We start from the raw sequence: 14,942 nt of genomic DNA, 5'->3' as shown, positions 1-14,942 counted from the left end.
GTGTGAAAAAAAAAGAACTTAATTGCCATGTTGTTCACACTACACTTAAAGGTAGTGAGTCACAGTCATGGTACTTTAATAGTGGTTGTTCACATCACATGACAAGTAATAGATCATTTTTCACTAAATTCACTGAATTTGATCGAGAAAATGTGACTTTTGGTGATGGTTATATTGCTTGTGTGAAAGGGAAAGGTACAATTTATGCTCTCGACATCCCTAACCTTGAATAGGTCTTGTATGTGGAAGGATTGAAAGCTAACTTGATTAACATTAGTCAAATATGTGACAAGAAGTTCAATGTTCAATTTTCACAAAATTTATGTAAAGTGTTTGATTTGAATGGAAATTGTGTGATGAGTGGATTGAGAACTTCAAATAATTGTTATGTTGTTTGTCAAAATCCTTTTTCTTCTTCATTTCCTTCTCTTGTGTGTGGTAGCTCAAAAGTTGAATCAATTGATTTGTGGCACCAAAGGTTGGATCATTTAAACTTCTGCGACTTGATGAAAGTTGCTAACAATGAAGTCATCAAAGGGATTCCTAAGCTTGGAAAACCCTTCAATCCTATTTGTGGTACTTGTCAAAAGGGAAAACAAACTAGGAGTACACATAGGAGAGTGGATGAAATTTTGACCTCTAAACTTTTAGAACTCTTACATATAGACCTCATGGGACCAATGAGAAATAAGAGTTTAGGAAGCAAGAAATACATTCTGATGATGGTTGATGATTATTCTAGGTATGCATGGGTTGCATTCCTAAGAGATAAGAGTGAGGCATTCATAAATTTCAAGGACATTGGATTGAAAATTCAAAATGAAAAAGGGTATCTCATTGAAAGAATTAGGAGTGATAGGGGGAAAGAATTTGATAATTCCGATTTTTTAGGATTTTTTTCATTCTCTAAGAATCAAACATGAGTTTTCAGCCCTTAGAACACCTCAAAAAAATGGGGTAGTTAAAAGAAAGAATTATGTCCTTCAAGAAATGGCCCAAATAATGCTAAATCAGCATGAACTTCCTCTACATTTTTGAGTTGAAGCCATTAACACAACTTAATATACTTCTAATAGGATTCACTTATGTCCTCAAACTAGGAAGACTTGTTATGAATTGTGAAAAGGAAAGAAACCTAGTGTGAAGTACTTTAGGGTGTTTGGAAGTAGATGTTATGTCTTGAAAAAATCATGAAAATCTTGGTAAGTTTGAGTCCAAAAGTGAGGAAGGGATATTCCTAGGATATTCCACCAAAAGTGGGGCATATAGAGTGTACATTTTGAGTTCAAAATGTATGGTGGAATCAATCAATGTGATTATAGATGATCTAGGATCAAAATCAAGAGTGTGATGAGGATAGACTTGATGTGTCAAAAGATATTGAATTGTTTGAAGAAAAATCTAAAGATGAAAAGCTAAGTGAAGAGGAAGAAAGGGGATAAGAGCAAGGAAAGAAAGGAGATAGGGGAAGAATTGAGCCATAAAAAAAAAAAAAAATATGTCAAGGGTACTTAAGAACCATCCATTGAGCAATGTGATTGGGAACAATGAGGATAACATGGCAACAAGGAGACAATCCAAGCTAAATGAGATAAGTTATGGTTGCTACACCTCCCAAATTGAACTAAAAAAATATTGAAGAAACTTTGAATGATGAAACTTAGGTAGAGGCTCTTCATGAAGAGCCAAATCAATTCTCTATAAATAAAGTTTGGTTCTAAGTGCCTAAACCAAAATATGTGAATGCCATTGGAACAAAATGGATTTTCAAAAATAAGATGGATGAAAATGGAATGATTTTGAGAAATAAAGCTAGGTTGGTTGCTCAATGGTTTAAGCAAATTGAGGGAATAGATTTTGATGAAACTGTAGACCCTCCATTTTGTCCCTTTAGCACATGTCTTTAAGTTCACCTCCAATGCTCCACATGTGTTCCTTGGTGGCCCATTGCTACTCATACTACTTATATTTTTTGAGCCACTTTGGAGACTTTGGTTGAGGGGTTTATTCGGCTCCACATTACAACCTTGGCTACCCTTCAAGTTTAGATTAGGCTTCACTTAGGTGCACTTTAGGTTAAACTTAGTTAGACCCACCTAGTCTCACCCTAGGCCCGTATAGGCATACCCCAACCCATTAGGCACCACCTTAGGCACTTTTAGACTCACTTTTTATATGACTTGCATGATTCACATAGTCGCATGACTTGCATGGCCCACATAAGATTGACCATTTTATTTTATTATTTTCTTTTACTTTATTTATTTATTTTATTTTACTTTATTCTTTTATATGTTGCAAGATTGCTAACTTTTTTTTTGTTTTATTCTTTTTATTTTCGTTTTTATTGTTTGACAAGAGAATTGGGGGCTACTGATTAACTCTCACTAAGACATGTGCACTCAAAGAAGGTAAGAAAAATATTTTTGAAGGGAAAAGGGGATTAATGTGGCTGTATACATATGGAAAGAAAAGATCCTACATAGAAAGGGATAAACACTCTGATTTTCGAAAAGGAAGGAAAATAAAAGAAAGGAAAGTGGATTTCCACTACTACAAAAATAGAAAATTATGACGCTTTAATCCTTGGCGCTTTCATAAAGTATCATTATATTTGGATATACAATGGCGTTTTTTCAAAAGGGTCATTTTTTATATTAGTTTTTTTATTTCATGGCGCTTATTTAAAGTATCATTGCTTGCTATGGCACTTATAAGAATAACTGGTTATTCCATGACACTTTATAGCAGTGTCATAGTTGTGATATTTCATGGCGCTTATATTAGGTGACATTAAATAATAGTATATATATATATATGTTCTAAATATATATTAATTAAATGCTTTTCCCTTTCTACACTCACCAGCCAGACATTCCCTCCACAATTTCAGAACTGAAGAAACCCCAAAACCCTATAGCTCTCACTAAGTCCACCACTAAAATGCCCTAATCCATTCCCCTTGCAAAGTCATTTGACTCCACATCAATTGCCAAAATCCATTCCTCTTGCAAAGTCCACCACTAAAATGCCCTAATCCGTTGGAATGGCCATGTCTAACTTCCATGCATGGGAGGTTACCATTGTCCAAATCTACTACAGAGCATCATAGTTACAGGTAAATCTCTTTCTCAAGTAATGTTGTTTTCCTCAAACTTGAATAGATTAGTACAAATGAAGACAAATAGAAGGGTTTTCATTGTTCCAAAAATCTAATATTATTGTTTCATAGATGGGGAAATTATTTTGGGAGGAGAAAATCAGGGTAATGGTATCCCAAATAAATACAATGCATTTTTTGTTCTTGTTGTTATATGGTACGTTGTAAGTTGTAATAGGTATAGTTCCAGCTTCTCCTTTTAGTTATGGTGGGAAGTGCCGCCTTGTTTTTGCCTAGTGTAATGCCATGGAGATGTAGCAGCCAGCATGGTGATCGGGATGGAGGTTGAGGGTAATGTGGTGGGTGGCTCACGCACCAGCACAAGGGCGTGGGAAAGGAGGTGTAGTCTCTGCCGCCTGTAGGTATGGACGTGTCGTGTTCGTACACCAAGGAGAAGACAAGTTCGGCTGCTATAGTTGAGAAAGCTACAGAATGGAGGATTTTTAAATGGTATTGAGAAGGGAACAACTGGCAAAGGCATTACGTGTTTTAAAATTTTCTTTGGTGGGCTTGGGTTTGAGTTTTAGTTGTTGGGCAGCTAAGGATTGGGGGAGGCACCAGGTCCAAAATATATGGGCTTGGCTCGGTTGAAATCAAGATATAGACTTTCCATAGCAAGTTTTCTCAAAAATAAAATCCATTTAAAGAAGAAACTTCTACACAATGTAAATAATAATAATGATTTAAATTTTACTTTAGGGGATAGGAATTTGGACCTTGGATGTGGCTGGATTTGGGCCCATCCGAAGGCCTTGTTTGGTCCACCTCATCCCTCCTACAAAGTCATGAATGACGACTGATGACTGGAGAGGCAAGACTCGTACAATCTGGATGTATTGATACAGTATTGCTTGGGAAGGAGAGGTTGATGTCGGCGTCGTGCTAGGTAGTGTTGAAGGAGTTGGAGGAGATGAGGACTGAGGCATCGTAGCCTTCGACCATGCAGTCGTGGAAGAAGAGGCGAAGAGTGGCAGTAGCTATGGTAGGGACGTTGATTTCCTTGGTGCTTATGATCTCACATATTTTAATCAGGAATATTCTATGTCTCTGTGTCTTTGAAAGGCTGTCAAGTCTAACTCTAAATTTGGTGCGTTGAAAGGATTCTAAACCTACCGCTGTCATTGTTCTAGCAATTTCTTTCCTGTTGCATCCTCTCTCAATCTCCTCTGCCATGGCTGCGACACCATCTTCCACTGCTGAAATTTCCTCATCCATTGAAACATCATCTCTTCTGTTGTCTGCTGCACATATTGATATTCCCAGCCAGGTTTCGTCCTTAGCGGCATCGTCGTTGACCGAGGTTTTTAAGTCCTTGCCTCCTAGCACTCTTGTCGGACCTTCATCTATCATCTCCACCACTGCTCTTCCTCCCTTCTTGACTCAGGTATCAACTTTGTCATCTCCTATTCTCCTCAAATAAATTCCTTCACCCTATTCTTTTCTTCTTCTTATTTCTCTACACCATCATATCCTTCTGTTCTTCTTTCTTCTTTGTCACATTCTTATCAGTTTTCTATTTCGAATTCACTGCCTTCTTCCACTCTACTTGCTGCACCGAATATTACCAATCAAACTTGATTCCACCAACTATCTTCTCTGGAAAGATAAATTCCTCCCTGTTTTAATTAGCAACGACCTCTTAGGATACGTTAATGGCACTTTTCCTTGTCCTCCTCAATATACCTGTGATGCCGAAGGTGTAAAATCTGCAAGTTGGGATTGAAAGTTCAAGGAAGCTGCTCTTCTTTCTTTACTTAATAAAATATACCTTGTTGAAATCAAAACCCTTATGATTATATTTATATATAGATATATTAAAAGTTTTTATATACACAAAATATTAAAATAATCCTTTAAACAACAAATTAATTATAATTATTTTATATGTAAATAATTTTTTTATTTAATTAAATTGTAAAAAGTTTTTAATATCATTAATATATTAATTAAATATATCATAATTTTAATATTAAATATATTTTAAAATTAAACATATTATAATTAAATATCACAATATTATTATTGAATAAGATTTTATATAATTTAATAATTATAATATATATATATATATATATATATATATATATATATATATATATTAATTTTTTTAATAAAATAATTTTATAATATTTATTACACTTTTAATTTTATTTATAAGAGTTTTATTGGACCCTGTAATGTTGAGGCTAAGTACAAGGGAAATTTTAGAAGGTTTCAAGGAATGATCCAAACAAAGAAAAATTAAAAACTTGAATGGGCTTCTTCTATATGCTTCTTTCATAAAAGTAGAGGGACAAGTAAGAGAAACACACATGGTCAAAGTAAAGAGGACTAAGTAGGTGGTCAGGGGGCAAAATAGGTAATGAAGGTAGCAAAAAGGTTCGAGATTAATGTTGACTCAAGAAATTTCATTAGTATGGGTGACAACTTACTAGGAACTTCTAATTATAGACTTGAAGAGTTTATGGACTTCTTCAAATTTCATATTATCGAGTGCCATTATATTTAGTCAAATCTTGAGGGGAAATGAATTAAATTAACCCTTTAAAAATATTACTCAAAATATGGTAATGGAATATTTCAAAACTTGAATCATTTGTGTGGATTGAAAGAGAATATTGCTTTTAAAATGCAACTTCTAACTTTCTATTTTAAAAACAAAAAATAGTAAAATATTTTGTATAAGAGTTGTTACTATTTCTATTTTCAAAACAAAAAATAAGAAGTGAAAAAAAAATGAATATTAGCCTACTTTTAAAATTTACACTAATTACTTTTTAGAGAAAAAAAATAACTTTAATGTAGTGTAACCATATATACTTTGTATACATAAGGAATCAAAACTAAGGTATAGGATCATAGGTATTATTATTAGATGGTGCAACTTGTTGGAAAAATCAAAGGGTGGAATTGCTGGATGCTGAAAACCTAGCCTATAACTTCTCTTTCACAATATGATACAACCTAACCAAGATGATTACGGATTGTTAAGCCACCTTAATTTAGACCAGACTTTTCTATCTCATTTGTTTAAGTTCTACCCATCTTGCAGTCATCTTTCTTGCCCTAAGGACTTGACCCGGGTCAGATAGTGTGGTTCACAGTTCACCCACCATTAGGTCATCACCAAAAGTCATAATCTCAAATGAAAAGGGGCACAAGGAATAATCTTCTTACCTTTCTCATCATGCATATATTTTATTTTATATGAGTATTAATTACCATTTAAAAAAAATAATAACTAAAATAGTTTGATTTTAATAATTTTATAAAATTTTAAAATATCTAACCATTGTTGCACATGTGAAAATTTTTTTTTTCTTACTTTTATGTTTTTTCTTCTTAGTTTATTTCTTATTTTAATTTATTTTGTATTTATTTGTTAATATCTACTAATGGATTTATTTTATATCTTTATTTATTATTTGTTTTGCATATACATATTTTAAGAGACAGTGACCTACATTGGACTACGAGAGGTGTGTGATGCAAGACTCGAGACAAAGACAGAGTGAGGAAGGTACACTATTTTTCCTTATACAAACCAACATATTTTAATTATAATACCATTTTACTTTGGGTGGTTAGAAGAATATAATGGAAGCGTTATTTTAAATTTTGTTTAAATCTTATTGAGTACCTGAATTGTACGAGTTATTCCCCAGCTTAGTTTGATACCAAGGCCCAAATTTTGACCCAAGGCTATGACATAGACTGGTGTGACTTGATTCGCAAATCATGGGCCATACATATGCTTTCTTATAATAATCTTGTTTAATGATGAAATATAGCAATAATTATGGAACAACTTTAGGTGTTTTATAATTATTAGATTATTCAATAAGTAATTGTGTTTTAATTTTAATCAAACATGCATGCATGAAACCTTAGAGTTCCCATTCAACTATCATTGTAAGATAAAAGTTTCTCTTATTACATACTAAAGACATTTAAGTTGTCAAAGGTGAAAAAGGTTTTATCTAAGCCACTTTCAAGTTGACAACTTTTAAATTGTCTAGAATGTGATAAAGATATTTTTTTTGCAATGATGTTTGAATTGTCCGATTGGACAATGTAGGAAAACATAATATCTATGAAGTTAATTGCTTGTGCTTAATTCACTTTTTAGAAATTTTGGTAGTATTTCCTCTTATTCTCTGGGTGCATATTTGAACAAGGTCACATATTATACCTTGTTCATTTTGTGTACTTGGAGAACTATGGGGAAATGCTGCCAAAATTTCTTTAAAATGAAATTGAGTATATTGGCAATTAACACATAGGGATTATGTATTCCTACATGGGATAGGAACAACTACCTGATTTTGGATGATGGACATGTTAAAAGGCATAAAAACATGCATCAAAAGGTTCTATTGTCATATTGTTAATCCTTTTTTTATTGATGATGAGGTTCAAATTTTTTATTGCACTTGAATCCTAATTGTTTGTCCATAAAAAGTTTAAAAGAAATTTTGGATGTCACAAATGAGAAACTGAAAGTTTTGAGTGTTTTCTAAAGGTAACTTTTCTAAGTCTTTTCCATTTCCATTGTTTGCTTATGTTTGCTATATAGGAATTGAGTTCAACTATTATAGGCAAAGGAATTGTTCCTAGATGTCAAAAGATAGAAGATCAAAAGACTATGAGGATGGGGTTGAAAATTTTATTTCATTTGCAGTTCAAAATTCTGCAAATCAAAACTCCATCAAATGCCCATGTCTACAGTGTGGAAATTTGATCTTCAATACTCCTCAAAAGATTAGAGAACACCTATTCTTTTATGGAATTGACCAAAGTTACCATACTTGGTTTTGGCATGGGGAGGCAGCTCTAAGTAGTGGACCCCAAACTACAAGGGTTGAATGTTTTGATAGAATTCATATTGGTAATGTGGATCATACAGTAGAAATGGTTGAGGCTGCACAAGATGATTGTAAGGCTAATCCAAAATTATTTGAAAGGTTGCTTAAAGATGCTGAAAAACCTTTGTATCTCGGTTGCAAAAACTTCACCAAATTATCTGCTTTAGTTAAATTATACAATCTGAAAGGAAGATATGGGTAGTCTGATAAAAACTTCTCCGAGCTATTAAGCTTACTTGGTGATATGTTGCCTGTAAACAATGAGTTGCCATTGTCTATGTATGAAGCAAAAAAAACATTGAATGCATTGGGAATGGAATATGAAAAAATACATGCATGTCCCAATGATTGCATACTTTTTAGGAATGAGTTAAAAGATGCATCTTCATGTCCTACATGTGGAGCTTCAAGGTGGAAGGTGAATAAAAGAGGAAGCAAAAAGAGTAAAGGAGTTCCTGCTAAAGTGATGTGGTATTTTCCACCTATCCCACGATTTAAAAGAATGTTTCAGTCCTCAAAAATTGCAAAAGACCTCATATGGCATGTAGAAGGTGGAGAATTTGATGGAAAAATGCATCATCCATCCGACTCGCCATCATGGAAGGTAATTGACCATAGATGGCCTGATTTTGCTGCAGAACCTAGAAACCTTAGACTTGCCATTTCAGCAGATGGCATAAATCCCCATAGTTCTTTGAGCAGCAGGTATAGTTGTTGGCCAGTTGTCATGATCACTTATAACCTTCCACCGTGGTTGTGCATGAAGAGAAAATTTATGATGTTATCTTTGTTAATATCGGGTCCACAACAACCTGGAAATGACATAGATATCTATTTAGCACCATTGATTGAGGACCTTAAAACCTTATGGGAGATAAGGGTAGAAGCTTATGATGCATATCAAAGAAAGGTCTTTACATTAAGGGTTGTTCTATTATGGACAATAAATGACTTTCCTGCATATGGAAACTTATCTGGTTGCACAGTTAAAGGATATTTTGCTTGTCCAATATGTGGACCAGAAACCTATTCACATAGGTTGAAGCATGGGAGAAAGAACTCATTTACAGGCCACAGACGTTTTCTTCCATGCAATCATCCTTTTAGAAAACATAGAAAGGCATTCAATGGTGAGCAGGAGTTTCGATCACCTCCACAACCATTAAGTGGAGAGGAAATACTATTGAAAATGAATGCCATTTGTAATTCATGGGGGAAAAAAAGGGGAAGACATGAAAAATCCAATGTGACTTATACCAATTGTTGGAAGAAAAAGTCTATATTCTTTGAACTTGAGTATTGGAGATATTTGCATGTTCGTCATAATTTGGATGTAATGCACATTGAGAAAAATGTTTGTGAAAGCATCATTGGTACATTACTTAACATCCCAGGGAAGACAAAAGATGGACTCAATTCTCGTCTAGACCTCATGGACATGGGCTTAAGGTGTGAACTGGCACCAAGGTTTGAATTGAATCTAACTTACCTTCCGCCTGCATGTTATACATTGTCTAGAAAGGAGAAGAAAGTATTTTGTCAAACTTTAGCTGAGTTAAAGGTTCCTGAAGGGTATTGCTCAAACTTTAGAAATCTTGTGTCAATGGAAGATTTGAAGCTTTATGGCCTGAAGTCCCATGATTATCATACACTGATGCAACAATTGTTACCAGTGGCATTGCAATCACTTTTGCCAAAGCATGTACGACATGCTATTGCTAGATTGAGCCTTTTTTTCAATGCTTTCTGTAAGAAGGTGGTTGATGTGTCTACATTGGATCAGTTACAAAATGAACTTATTGTGACATTATGCTTGCTTGAAAAATACTTTCCGCCATCCTTCTTTGATATCATGATTCATTTAACGGTTCATCTTGTTAGAGAGGTGAGACTTTGTGGACCGGTTTATTTTAGATGGATGTACCCATTTGAAAGGTTCATGAAAGTATTAAAGGGTTATGTGCAAAACCGTAACCACCCTGAAGGTTGCATTGTTGAATGCTACATTGCAGAGGAAGCTATTGAATTTTGTACAGAGTACTTATCAAATGTGGATGCAATTGGAGTTCCTAGTAGCACTAATGTTGACCATAAAGTTGGGGCGCCTATTCTTGGAGGTCATATCACCGAAGTTGATTGTAATTTGTTGTTGCAAGCACATCATTATGTGTTGGAAAATACAACTATCATCCAACCTTATATTGAGTAAGGGTCAACTATTTTGATTTTATGTGTAGATTACTTAAACTAATTTTGGAAACTTATTGTTACTTTCTTATACATATCTTATAGAGAACACATGAAATGGTTGAAATTGAACCATCCTCGTCAATCTAAGAGACAAAAGTGGCTACAAGAAGAACACATGCGGACATTCACTCATTGGTTGCAAAAAAATGTATTGAATTTATTCTAAAAATTGCACCATTCTTAGCACTAATCATAAAAAATATTAATAACTATGGTCCATTCAAACAGGTAGAAGTTGCCATTGCTGACAAATAACCTATATTTGAAACCTTAAGATGGATGGCACATGGTCCTACCCACTACGTGGCCAAGTATCATGGCTATGTTATAAATGGGTGTCAGTACAATGCAAAAGACCGTGATGAGTTACGAGTTACCCAGAATAGTGGAGTTAGCATTGTAGCAACAACAATGCAAATTTCTAGTGCCAAGGATAAGAATCCAGTGTTTGGTGAGCTATGTTTCTATGGTATTATTACTGAGATATGGGATCTTGATTATACCATGTTTAGGATTCCAGTTTTCAAATGCAATTGGGTTGATAATAAGAGCGGCATCAAAGTTGATGAGTTTGGGCTAACATTAGTTGACTTCACTAAGATGGCTCATAAATCAGATCCATTTATTTTAGCCTCCCAAGCCAAGCAAGTATTCTATGTACAAGACCAACTTGATCCAAGATGGTCAGTTGTTTTGTCAACTCTTGAAAGGGACTTCTCATTTTCAGCAAAGGATTCTGATGACTTCATGAATAATTCTATTGAACACCATTCTCTCATTACCACCTTGGCACAAGTTGAATCATTTGATACAATGGATGACTCTAATGTCATTTGCATTCGAGGAGACTGTGAGGGATTCTGGATTGATAACAAAGCTTCTATGTAACTAAATTTATGACCTTGTTGTTTTGTTGTGAAGGTTGTAACTATCCCATTAACTTGTTAATATTGAAATTCTGCATTTCAGTAAATAGTTTATTTATTTCTAAGTGGATTAAATTCATCATGTCTCTAAATTTATTGATTCCCTATTTCATGATTATTATTATACACATATCTCAGAGTGATCTAAAGGGTAATACAAGGATATCAATTTGTCTCAGCTCAAAGCTTATGATTTCTAGTTCCATAAGAAAAAAGTTTGGTGAGGATCTTCTAGTAAGTTTTTATTATTATTATTTTTAAATATTTCATAACATGTGAATATTGTTATCTAGCATGTAAAATGTTCCTAGTATGTTCATGTTACTAATATGAGTTCATGTTATAAAAAAATCAATTTTACTTGCAATTAATGGGTATACTTATCATTTCTCATTGATGTGTTATAGGCATGGATTCAAAGGAAGAGAAAACCCCTTCACAAAAAAAATATAGAGGGACAACAAGGAAATCCATGATTATAAGGAATAGGAATAGAGGGATAAAGTTGGTCATAAAGTACAATGCTGATGGTATCTATGTAGGAGAATCTTCTGTGCACCTAACAAGCTACTTAGGTGTATTGGCACGTACGATGGTACCAATCAGATATAACACATGGCGAGATGTCCCTGAACAATTGAAGGATAAGTTGTGGGACTCTATTGAGGTTACTTTTTTTTTTAACATAAATAAATTTTCTACAATCTCTATATTTCTTTCAAATTTTGAGAAACTAATGACTTTATAATTTGTAGATTGCTTTTACATTAGACAAGAAAAGTAGAAGGAATTGTATGCTTACATTAGGAAAATGTTTTCGATCTTTTAAGAACACGTTGATTGTGAAACATATTCTTCCTTTCAAAGATGCTTCTTAAGAAACCACCAGCTGAATATCATTTTATCGATGATGAAGATTGGAATATTTTTGTGAAAAATAGGTTGTCTGAAAAATTCCAGGTACAAATACAATTAACATTAAACATACTACATGCATCCACATATATATACTAAGCATCCATTTTAATTTGTAGGAATATAGGGAAGTACAAAAATAGAGAAGAAAGAAGCATATATATAATCATCATCTAAGTAGAAAAGGGTATGCTGGACTTGAAGAAGAGATGGTAAGTTTTTGTTAATTCTTATTGTGGTTTAATTTTATATGATTGTATAAGTAATGAAGGAATATTTTATATGGGTTTCTTAATTGTTTCTTTTCTAACAAAAAAATAGAAATAAAACCACATGTGTCATCTAATAACTATCTTTAATTTTCCATTTCTATTAGATGATTGAAGCTGGCTCCACATAAAGCATTGATAGAAGTTTACTTTGGAAGAGGGCAATGCAAAAAAAAAGATGGCAGCTATGATGATGTGGTCCTACCAGTAGTGGAAAAAATAGTAAGTAGACATTTTGTACCCAAAAATCACATCTTTAAACACCTTATTTGGTTTTACTTATTTGAAAGTTAACTTCATAACTTCCTTTTGTTTTAGGATGAATTGATGAAAGAGTCTCAAGAGAGTGGCATAAGCTATAGTGGGAGCAATGACATACTTTCTCAAGCACTAGGTACTCCTGAGTATACTGGTCGGGTTCAAGCTAAAGGGAAGCACTACACGCCTAGACGATATTTCAATAGTATGTTAGAACATGTTGTGAGGGATATTTTGAAAGCAACTCAAGAACGTCAAGTTAAGTTTGAGGCTGATGTGTTAGCGAGACTATCTCAGATAGGAGTTGCTACACCACAATCCGATGTGAGTAGTTCCAACATGAAATCAAAACTGTTGCTTCTACCAGAAGTAGTGGAGAAACCAATTCGTAAAGTTGAGGAGGATACCTTACCTATGAAAATAGAACCACACATGAAGGTGTGTTATTTTTAGTTTACATTTCCTAGTTCAATGACGGAATTGTCACAAATTCCTAGATAATTTTCATAAATAATTTCTTCCAATTGCTTTTATTTTTGTTAGATTGATACTTACATTTTAGGTAGATTCTATTACAGTATAATTACTACTAGTAATATTCTATTCCACTACAACAATTACTTATAAAATATGTAACTTTATGTCTTAAATATAGCCCTAACATAGTCAATGCACTTTAAACTTCATTTATTGATTATTTTTTTATATTGAAATTAACAATTTAATTTACTTTTGAAGGCAAGAAAATGTGAGTTGGCAGTAGGGACCAGAGAAAATACAGTGGCTGGTGGAATAATTGTAATGGATTGTGGCCCCAACTACCTAGTTGTTTTGGATGCTCCCTATGAGTCAAATACACCATTTCCTATTCCCATTCCTGGACAAGCTACAACAGTTGGAGCGACAATGGGCTACCAAGTTTTATGGCCAACCCATTTAGTCAATTTGAGTACTAAATTCATTAAGGTGTGTTATTTTCATTTGCAATAGTTTATAAAGATATGTATATCATTTGAAAACATGGTGCTTTCTTTTATAGGGATCTCACAAAGGGAAAAGACAAAAAACAACAGAAAATGACTTGAAAATTGGTGAAAACCCTCAAGATATCAACAATTTTGATGCATTAGTAGGTCTCATGCTAAATGAGGGGAAAACACAAGGTGTGGAGGTACCAAATGATGTATTTGGTGAGAGTTTTAAGACCTTCCTTATGAAAGAAGACATGGATATGATAATTTCATTTAAGGAAGTGTCGGCTAATTGTGTCATATATTATATATGGTAAATAATTTTATAACTTGCTAATGTGTTATATATATATATATATATATATATAAAAGTAAAATGGTCATTTCTTATCAAGGTATGTGGAATTTAAACAGGCACCTACAGAAAAAGCTAAGTGATGCAAGGCTCACCGAACGATTTGCCTTTATCAATCCAGCTTTAGTCTCTAAAGCTGGAATGGGTGAGACAACAAAGGAAAATAGGTCAAGGTTGATTGCAAATCGTTTAATGCATGCAAAGCGTGCTGACTACATTTTTATTCCATATAACTCTGAGTAAGTTATGAAAAATATTAAGTTTTTTTTTAATGTTAAATAGCTTAATCAATGCTAATTACTAAATAATAACTAATGTACTATTGTAGTTTCCATTGGGTCTTGGTGGCATTGGATATGAGGACAATGATTGCGTACTACCTTGATCCGATGCAAAAGCAACCATGTGATGATCTTAAGGAAATTGTTAACATGTAAGTGTCTTCATTTCCATACTTGAATATAGTGCATAGTATCTAAAATGTTAATTTTCATTTCCATGTAGGGCACTACGAATTCATCCACCAGAGAAACAAAGATCATCAAAGAGGGAGCTGACATGGGTAAAAGTAGTGGTAAGTTACTTGGTTAGAGTAAGATATATCATATGACCACTTATATCAACCCTAAAATTTGAATATGGTTTTATGTTTTGTCACTTAGATAATAATGACATAAAACATCATGATATTAATGTTTTTATGGTACCATAATTCATATGTGTGCCTATAGTGCCCAAGACAACTAGGAAGTGTGGAGTGTGGTTATTATGTGATGAGATACATGAAAGATATAATTATTGATCCAAGCCTCCTATCCACAAAGGTATATACTCATTAATAAATTTTATTAGTTTCTATACTTTAGTAATTTTTTGTTAACTTAACTAATCATCATGTATGTACAATTAATTATTAGTTTAAAGGGAAAAAATCGTATAGTGGAGTTGAGCTTAATGAAGTACGATCTGAGTG

General features: G+C 33.5%; 1 protein-coding gene across 1 annotated transcript; it reads left to right on the top strand.

The window, feature by feature from the left end:
• Window positions 1–6,567: 6,567 nt before the first annotated feature.
• LOC109123305 (uncharacterized) lies at window positions 6,568–12,079 on the top strand. Its single transcript, XM_059740465.1, has 3 exons — window positions 6,568–6,680; window positions 11,609–11,868; window positions 11,957–12,079. Exons 1-3 carry the CDS (start codon window positions 6,647–6,649, stop codon window positions 12,077–12,079), a joined length of 417 nt encoding a protein of 138 aa, XP_059596448.1. The 5' UTR covers window positions 6,568–6,646.
• Window positions 12,080–14,942: the final 2,863 nt, after the last annotated feature.

This window comes from Vitis vinifera, chromosome 10 (assembly GCF_030704535.1).
Source record: "Vitis vinifera cultivar Pinot Noir 40024 chromosome 10, ASM3070453v1".
Classification (NCBI taxonomy): domain Eukaryota; kingdom Viridiplantae; phylum Streptophyta; class Magnoliopsida; order Vitales; family Vitaceae; genus Vitis; species Vitis vinifera.
The sequence above is the reverse complement of the archived record's forward strand: the minus strand, read 5'-3'. Positions and strand labels throughout refer to the sequence as shown.